General features: G+C 48.0%; 1 protein-coding gene across 1 annotated transcript; it reads right to left on the reverse strand.

Moving 5' to 3' along the window:
- Positions 1-902: 902 nt before the first annotated feature.
- TMEM184B (transmembrane protein 184B) lies at positions 903-8817 on the reverse strand (the record flags this gene model as incomplete). The annotated part of the gene is made up of 7 exons (XM_010180183.1): positions 903-1144; positions 2184-2207; positions 3072-3266; positions 4448-4617; positions 4904-4995; positions 8049-8124; positions 8665-8817. Coding segments are annotated over 7 exons (952 nt in total), but the record flags the coding sequence as incomplete, so codon positions are not given.
- Positions 8818-9624: the final 807 nt, after the last annotated feature.

A 9624-nucleotide genomic window follows, 5' to 3' on the forward strand; every position in this document is an offset into this window, starting at 1 on the left:
TTAGTGTTTATATATCTTCGTTTCCCAAAGAGGGATGAAAGGGCCAGAGCTCTACAAACTTCCACCACCACCTATCACAGTCAGTCCTCAGTCTTGTTAGCAAGAGACAGATGCTCCATGGAGGCTTCTTGCCATAGGAACGCAGGGCAGATGGGAAGCTTGGACACCCAGTGATTAGAAAACCCCGCCTTTGTGAGACATCAATTCCACCCAGCTTGACGGGGAGCAGGCAGCAGAGGAACAGGAAGAAAGTCCTGTCCTTTTCCCTCACACTCACTCACTACAGGACTGCACAACCAGGGGCTTAGGAGGGTGGGGGCAGATGTTCCTGACCAAGTATTCGAGGCAATGGCTATAGAGAGACCAGTCTCTGGTCTGGTCCTCAGGAATGCTTATATCACTGCATCCTATCCCCATTTCCCAAGGACCGCAGAGATGTTAGTACCAGGGAGCTGGGGGGGCGCAGACTGTGCCTATATCAACCATTCAGGAAGAGGAATACAAAGCAGTCAGGTTGTCCTGTTGGAAAAGAAAAAAATAACCCAAAAATAAAACCAAAACATTTTTGGCCACAACTCCAGGCTTTGGCCAGTCACGCTCCACACCAAGATGGGCAGGTGTGGGAGGCCAGAGCCCCAAACTTGGGAGCTTCAATTAATTCCAGTCAATTGCTGCCATAAGGACTGGGTTCGAGAATGAAGTCCTGGCCATTCCCCCATCTCCGCACCGCTCATCACATCCATACCCACAAAAGCTAATGGGGAGCGCCCACTTCTGCAATCTGCGCTCTCTAGGAAGTGATACGACTTGCATGTTTCTGCTTTAATAAATTAAAAAAAAAATTAAAAAAACCTAACAATAAAAGAAAGAAAGTAACAGCCTGTGCTGGCAGTTTCATCCTTTTAGAATTCGTCATCAGAGCCCAGCAAGAAGGTCTCCTCGTTGTCACGGGTTCCCGAGCAGCTGTGGGAGCGTGAGATGACGTGGCTGCCGTTGTGCCAGGGTGGACCATGCTCCAGTGTGGACTGCTGGGTGTACTGCTGGTAGGCTGGGGAGAAGTTGTGGATCGCATCCTGGACAATGTCATGGGGGTTCATGGTCTCCTTGAGGCTGCTGGAGATGCTCTTCATGGGAGCACAGCGACCTGTTAGGGTAAGATGGGGAGGAACAAGTGAGCGATGCTGCTGCCTTCCCTCACATCCCTTGACATGAAGGTAAGGAGAAGAGGGAACATGCACTCCTAGATCCTGCAGAAGTTACTTTACAGACTTCCTTAAGCAGCTGCTAAGGAAAAGCCACACAAATGGTGTCAGGTTTTACCAGTAGTGCTCCTTAAGTCCAGCCACTGCTAGCCATGTGAATCCACCTCAGCACCAAAGAGGGACATGCCATGAGAATGGGACATACCCACAGCGACAATCTCCACTACACACTACCTGTGCTGGCTTGGGTGTGCAACGAAGACAGTCAGGTAGGGACGGGCTCCTGTAAAGGGTTTCAGAAGACAAAAGCTAAGGAAATTCTAAATATATAGGAGAAATGGCATTTGCCATTGCCACTCACTGGAAATCAGATTGACAGGCGGTATCGAAATTCCCAGAGGAAAGAGATCATAAAAAGGGAAAGCGGTGCAAAGGAGGGAAAAGGAGGTAACAGGCAGCACCAGAGGCAGAACCACCCCACGGGTGGAGGGTGTCACAGTGACACAGTGAAGGGAGAAACAGCTGGAGATTGTCCCACCCAAGTGCTGAGCACAAAGGAAGGCTGTGTGTCCTTTCAGGAACTGCCATTTCTCAGGGCTTCTAGGTCCCATTTCCAGCTTGGGCTTCTGGCCCTGCTCAGTCCTGGGGATGAGCTCCCCAGATGACCAAAGCATGCTGATCATTTGTGGCTATTATGAAAGTGAAGGGAGGCTGGGGTGAGAGAGTAAACCAGGTCCTTAGAGAGCCTGTGCAAATCTTTGGAGAGAGATTCCCCCAGTCCTTACAGAAACATTCTAAAGCTAGATGCTATGCCAGTTGTTTTACAACCCTAAAGCAGCTGTGTGAGGCAGCTGAGTTACAGACCTATGAGGAAAAGGGAACAAGGGACAGAGCAGGCAGTAGGCAGGCTGGGAATCTGGACAGAACAGCAAGCCATTTAAAACCCAACAGAGACAAACACACAGAGCATGCTGTACCTACCATATGGCCCATAGGATGGAACAGCTGCATCAGGGACCAGTGGCCAAAGCAAGGGAGAGATAAAAGGGAGAGGAGAGAGAGACAGAGAGAAAGAGAGAGGAAATAACAAGAACTGAACAAGACCCACCACCAAAACATCCCCCACTATACTGGCCAGCAGTTTACCCTTTCAACATCCACAGATCTCATCTCCCCCAGCTGAGGCCACTGTCCTTCCAAAACCTCTGGGGCTGGCTGGGATGGAGGGATCATCCACATGAACACTGCCCAAGGGCTGTTGTCTTCCCACACCTCAGCACAGACTCCCCCCAGCAGGAAGGAACCCCTTTATTTGGAGAACACTGATGGCACTTGTATAGACTGGGCACGAGAACCCTCTTTTGCCAGAGACAACGTCCACCTCCCTCTTCCCTGGAATAAGATTTCTAGCAGCCCAGTCCTCACAAAGTCATTACAGGAAGATCCTTCTCCTCCAAGACAAACATATTGCCACAGCACAGCCTCATCTTCCTGAGCCAGATTCAAAACAGAGCCTTGTTTCAGGCCCTGTCCCTCCTGCCTTCAGTCTGTTGCACAATCTGGAGTGATGGAGTTCCCCTTTGGGGAGAAAGGAAGAAGGACAAACGCACTCTACCAAAAGGATGCAACTTCTCGCAGCCCTCAGGTCTGCAACAAGCTGTCGTGGGTGGCACACTGGGGAACTGAAAAGGGAACAGTGCAATCCAGGCAAGGTTTCTGCCCTGCAGAGCTGTTGCACAATGACTCTGTTCAGACACCACGGAGGAGGGGATGTGATGTTTTTCCAAGCACTCAGGTTAGGAGTCATATCAGTGTGCTGGTTGCTAGAGGGACCAGTCTCCACCCAGTCTGTGCTGGTTTATTTCCTACCTTGGGCATCAAGTCTCTTGTCCACATACACCTTGTATGTGAAGGCATGGCGGAGGGCGATGGCTGCAAAGAACATCTCCACGCAAATGATGAAGTCCTGATACCCGGCAGCTACCGTGCCTTCACCCACAGACACGTTGGCAGAGTGGATTTTGGGAATGGCACCACACTTTTCCAAGATGGCCAACAGCATCCCTAAAGAAAGCAACAAACTCAGGTAAATATGCAGAAAACACAGTCACATACTAACTGCAGGAATGGAAACAGCTGCCTGTGCTGCTGCAAACACATTTAACACAGGAAGTACAGAGCAGGCCAGATACTCCCATCTACGCTCATCTGTACAACAGAGAAAGGAGGAGTAAGTGAGACAAATGTGTGTGAGCACAGATTGTTCAAACGCTGACCCTCTTCTATTCCCAACTGACGCATAATCTGTGGAACAAGCTGCTACAGGACTTCATCAAGTCCAGCAAACTAAGCAGCAGACAAATATTCCTATAAGCACTTCCGTGATCTCAGCACTTCCACTAGCTAGAGCAAAAATTGAGCAGCAGAGCTTTTCATTTATGCACAAAGTGTTTTTGACACACCGCTGCAAGAAAGATGTTTCTCCCTGTCCATAACCAGGTGGCTGAGGAATTCCAGAGAAGGCAGAAAGCACATGACCAGATGGCTCAAGATGATAAACTACACAGCTTATTAGTTTGTCTGTACACAGGAAGGATGGACCATCCTACAACAGCCTAAATTCCACCTAAGTTCCTACTCAATTAGTCTTTGAAATGGCACTTGGTAAACTTAAGTAGGTCATTGAACAGGAAAATGCTTAGAGCCACTGAGTAAGAAGTCCTAAGCTTTGGTGGAATTTCAGCTTTCTGAATGTGCCTCTGCATCATGCGTACATCTCCTGAACGTGCTTCTGCTCCATCATGGTTCTGTGGCAGCACACACTGCATTCAGCCAGGTTGCTGCTTCACGTAAATCACGTCCCATTAAAATTTTATTTACAGACCACTAAAATAAAAGTACTAATATTTTTAGATGTGCCACCTTAATCAATAAAATGGAAGCACACAGATAAAATGTTGGCAGTTTGTGCATTATGACTGTTCCAGGAAAGCAAAGGGCTCTTCATCCAAACAGCTGATTTTGCCAGGCACAGGGACAGTGAGGATTCAGGAGCACAGAAACAAAGATGAAAAATCAGCAAAACAGGTTTCCCAGAGAAAAGCAATGAAAGACTATAAAACATATAATAATCATCATACAGACAGACATTCTGGCTATTAATCAGCATCTGCTCTATCAACTCCAGCGACCGAGCCCCTGCAGAGAGTTCTTTGTGCCTACCAGGGAAGGGAAAGGCAGCTCACCTTGCCAGAAGGACAGGAAGATGACAGACTTCACCATGAAGAACTTGAGGACTGGGCTATAGGGACTGAGCAGCTCACGTGTGGCGAAGTAGAAAAGGAAGAGGGCGTACAGTGCCAGGCTGACAGAGATGTTGTAGATGATCGTCACGTAGAGGTAGCCGCTGGTTACGCTGGAGAGAGAAGATTCACGAATGCCTGAGATTTCAGCATGATCTTTTTCCCTTGTCACCATCACCAGGGAGTAATAAGACTCCATTTCCTTTCTGCCTCCCAGTCCCATTCCTCCCCCAAAACCAAAGTAGAAAAAACCCAAAACCAAGAGGCCTACACCCCTGCCCTTGTGCATATTCAGCCCATGTGGTCTCCCATCTTTTCCCATGGCCCAGCACACACAGGGACCATAAGCTGGGCAGAGGAGGGGCAGCTGAGGCAAACTTGCCAGACAAACAAACTTACTCAAAGTCACCGTCCTGGTACTTGCCGAAGGCCTGAAGGATGACCGTGCTGATGGCCATGAGGGGTTTCACCACACAGAACTGCAGGGTGGCCTGCAGAAACCAGAGAGGAGCAATGAGAAGACAGGAGGTTCAAGAGGCCAAGTCCACAAACAAGCACCATGACAGTGCCTCTACTGGGACAGCACAGCAAGGCAACACAGTCCAGCACCAACAAGGAGTCTGACCCCATCACCTGCTAATCAACCGTGCTTGAGGACTGCAGCACCCAACAGGAGATAAAGGAGATTCAGAAGAAGTACATGTGCTATCTACTTGTTCTTGGGAAGAAAAACCTCCCTACAGGTTGCTCCTAAAAACTGCTCAGCTGCTCCCTTGCAGAGCTGTCTTTCATAGGCTGTGCTGCAGCATGTTTTATGTATGGTAATAGCACAAGAAAAAAAAAATCATCCCACGCTGTGCTATGATATGGACACAACAAAAGGATTTTTAGGGGCACAAAGGGATTAGGTTTAACAAAGGGATACCAAGGAAGGGAAGCAAACTCCAATCCACAGTTGCCATAATGCTAGGCAAGATGGTCCCCTGGACAGGAGGGGAACTCAGCTCTCCGAGGAGGAACTTTGACAACTGCCACCATATTAAGGCACTTTATAAGCACAGCAATGTGTGTCGCCAGACAAAAGTTAAGAGCTATTCTGTTGTCACCCACATGACCTTTATTGAATCTCCCCCAAAGGCTCCATGGCACTTGGGATCAGCTCCATCCATTCTGCTGGGATAAATCACTGCTGCTCTTGGAATAACCTCTCTCTCAAAGCCACCCCATTATTAATCTTCCTGGAGACACTGAACTTCAAGGTTCTAAAGCAGTGGAGGGTTGTGGCCCTAAAAATGTCACCTGTGTCTCCCTGAAGGAGGCTGGAAGAGCCAGGGCAGGTGCTGACCTGTGCACATGTGGGGAGGGCTGTGTATGGAAAGAAGGCAAAACCAAACAGGAAAAATTGCTTTGGATACGATGCAATTTGTTAGTGGTCATAAGACTTCAAGGAGATTAAAAACCCCAGCACATGCCAGTTAGTGAGTCACTGTAAATATGTGAACTGGAAAAGGTCAAGCTAATTGGTAAACAACTCGTTCCTCTGAGCTTCCCCTCCTTCCAATCTGGGGATGTTTTAACCATTTCCCTGCAATCCAAACCACCACATCCTATTTTTAGCTGCTTCCCTAGAAGATGCTGGTTTGTACGGGAAGCACATGGATGGTGCGTGACCCATCTGTGAGGGTCACCAGACACAGACCCAGCAAAGAATCTTGACCAAGCCATCCTTTAAGGCAACAAGCTGCCCAGATTTTACACTGCAGCCACCAGCACACTACTGGACTGCTGGAGGGCTGCAGGCAGTGCAGAAAGACTGACTGACCCATACCTGCCTGAGAACAGCTGGGGGGTGAAGATGGATAGAAGAAATGGTTGTAACACACAGATCCCTTGAGGATGAAAAGAGCAGAAAACGAGCAGGTGGTGGTGGGAGGTGGTGACACTGAGAGCAGGGACAAAATGGGCAAGGTGCTCCTTCCAGCACGTTCCTCTTCTTGATCATCACCACGATGGACACTGCACTTGGATGGTGCACAATGGTGGATCAGCACTGAGATGCACTCTGTTGCCCTTTTGCACTAGACCTTCCCAGGAATTTGCCTGGAAAGGTCTTCCTCGACAACCCTGGAAGTCCAGAAGTACCAGAAAGCGAGTCTGTGTGTCAAAGATTCCTCACCAAGGCAACATTTAAGCTCGAGCCAAGAAGGACAGAAGTATTTAAACATCCCTTTGCAAGACACCTCCCTCACAGCCTCCACAGCAGACTTAGCAGCTCACAAAGGGCAGGCCTGACTAGTAAAGAATTGCTGCCAGACAGCAGCAAAGGAAAAACATAATATCCACCTAAGCCAGTGTTACCAAATGAGCCAAGGATTTGCAGAAGCCAGCAGAACCCTTCTGTCCCCCAACAAGATGCTTCTGGTCTTCATTGTTGTGAAAAAACTTTCCAAACACAGCCACGTGCAACCCATGTGGAGATAACAGCCAGAGGCTGTGAGACACATGAAACAAGAGGTCTAAGGGAAATAATTTCTCCAGCACTCATTCACCTTCATGGGTGTTACATCTGCTTTATTTGAGAGGTAAAAGTTAGCATTAGGAGCAAAAATAATAAGTAATGCCTCAAAACAAACAATGAAAGTACAAGTGAAGCCCAAGAGAACAGGCGAAGCAGCATACTGGGAGTGGATTAGAAAATAAAGTATCAGGGAAGAAAACAAGAAAGCCATGAGGCCAGAATATGAGAAAAGAGAGATGTGGTCCTTTGAAAAAGGTCAATTGTGCTGCAGAGATTAAGACTGGATGTTACTGTGAGGCTGCAATGTACTTTTGACGTTCCTGCATATTGCTAAAACAGAGCAGATGGGTCATGATGTGAAGGGCAGGTATCTAGACCCAGTGACTGCAATTACAAAGACCTGAGACCTTATTTAAGAACCAGACCTGCTTCACGCTGTCTCCAGAGGTGACTGACCCAGGACAAGCTGGACAGACAAGAGCTGTATCAAGGTTTGGATCATCCCCATGCCCTGCCCCTTGACATCTCCAGTTCAGCACAGACAAACACACACGGTGAGCAATACTGGGTTCCTCCTACAGAGCGTCGTGTCACGCTGACCCTCCACCCCCTCCTCAACTCCAAACCACAACAGCAGCACTGGGAATTCAAGGGGCTGTTACACAACTGTGGAGTGTCTGCAATACCACACAGCCATCCATTTCTTAAAGCTGGGACCTCTGCAATCCAGAAAGGGAAGAGGAAATCAGAATTTCTTCTCAGGGCAAACATCAGAACCAGGAGATACTATGAGTTTTTTGCTAAGGCCTTTCCGATGCAGGGTTAAGTGGTAAACTTTAAGATCATTCAATACAAACAAACCCCAAAACACCCCCTCTTCTCAGCAGTCTGCAGACTTCTCAAAATGATATTATAAACCCCCTCAAAGAAGTGCTCATCTCAGAAGTTCAGCAGCAAATGGCACCACTGCCACCCACACACACTTCATTCACTTCTAGAGGATGGCACAGCTCCTCCAGCCCGTACCTGTTTGCAGAACCTCAAGAAGCCAATTGAATAGGTCTTCCCCCACAGGCAGCAAGTCCCATATATGCAGCTGGACCTGAAAGAGCCAACACAAGATGACAGGGTTCAGAAGCAAGATTTGAGCTAGAGTGCAAGATTCCTACCCTCTTTGACTCTCTGTTGCAAAGTTGCAGGCCTGGTGCTTTCTCCAACCATAATTACAGTTACAGCCATACCCTCTTTCACAGACATGTTTAAAACAACATCCTGACTCCACACTCCAATTTTTTTAATTTAGTTTTTTTAAATCTGAGTAGCATGGGGAGAAACACAGCCCCTGGAGGAAGCACACCCATCCAACTAAAGACAGAAAAGATTTGAAGGAGAAGGGAATAAGAAAAATGACAAAGGAGTAGGCAGGTGTCCAGAGAAGCTGTGAATCAGTCCAGCTTGCTAAAGAGGATGTGATCAGCCCGATCTGTCTCAGAGGAAGGGACTGGTAAATCATCACCACCTATGCTGTCAAGTCCCAGCAGTCATTTGCCACCTGACACAGTTTTTCAGGGCAAGGACAGAGGTACAGTAGATGGGCACAGAAGGATGAGAGTGTCATGCTGTAAGCAGACTAAATACTCACTCAATTGGTTTCCCTCTGATCTCAGACATGATGGAGCTCTCCCCTCCCAAGTACTCATAGCAGAGGCTGAGAAAGTTGTATATTACAAAGGCTGCAAAGACATCAAGCAGAGTAAAATGACAATCAACCTCAAACCAGGTGCAAGGACCAAGTCTACAGGCAACAGACCAAACATAAGCAGGGACTGCTTACGCAGCACCTTTCCCTTCAAAGCGCTCCAGACTATTTTCACTGCGTTTATCATCCTACCTCAGCACTCACAAGACCATCTGAGCTGGAGCTTGGCCAAGGTCCCCGGTCAGTTCTGCAACTCATGCCGAAAGGGTCACAGGACCATTTAAAACCCTTGTCAGTCTCTGTTTTGCTTGGCGTCTGTGGGATGGCATTCTTTACAGGGTTCCTGAGTATTATTCCAGGACATGACACCAGTACTACATAATTTGGAAAAGTTATCTCTGATTTATCAATCGTATCTCATCTCCTGTATTTAACCTTTCAGGTGATGAACACAGTTTCTCTCGCTGAGCTAACCAGACTGTAGACGTAGGAGTTAGAGAAACAGAGGATTTTTATCAATCAGTGAAGCTCCGTTTTCATGTCTGGTGAGATTTTTGAAGGGAAAAAACAACCAAAAAACCCAAACCACACCCAACCAAACACCCCCCCAGACAGACACTGTGCTTCATTTCCTCAGAAAGCTGAAATTTCTTGCGTACTGAACAGCCCTCTCCTTCGGCCACCCCTTTTCTGCCTTCCCCAGCAACCTAGTACAGACAAGGAAGAGCCCCGTCAGACTGACTGCTAGCACTCAGCCAGGCTCACTTTTGCCGATACGTATAAACTGCAGTGAAGACACTGAGAGAGGGCTCTCATCATAACTACAGACACGTTTCCTTTTCATGGGATCCAAATACACTTAACTGTGCATTGGCCAAGTGCCGGGTCCTGCACTTCCGTTGC

The sequence above is a fragment of the Mesitornis unicolor genome, unplaced genomic scaffold (assembly GCF_000695765.1).
Source record: "Mesitornis unicolor isolate BGI_N332 unplaced genomic scaffold, ASM69576v1 scaffold37052, whole genome shotgun sequence".
Lineage (NCBI taxonomy): Eukaryota > Metazoa > Chordata > Aves > Mesitornithiformes > Mesitornithidae > Mesitornis > Mesitornis unicolor.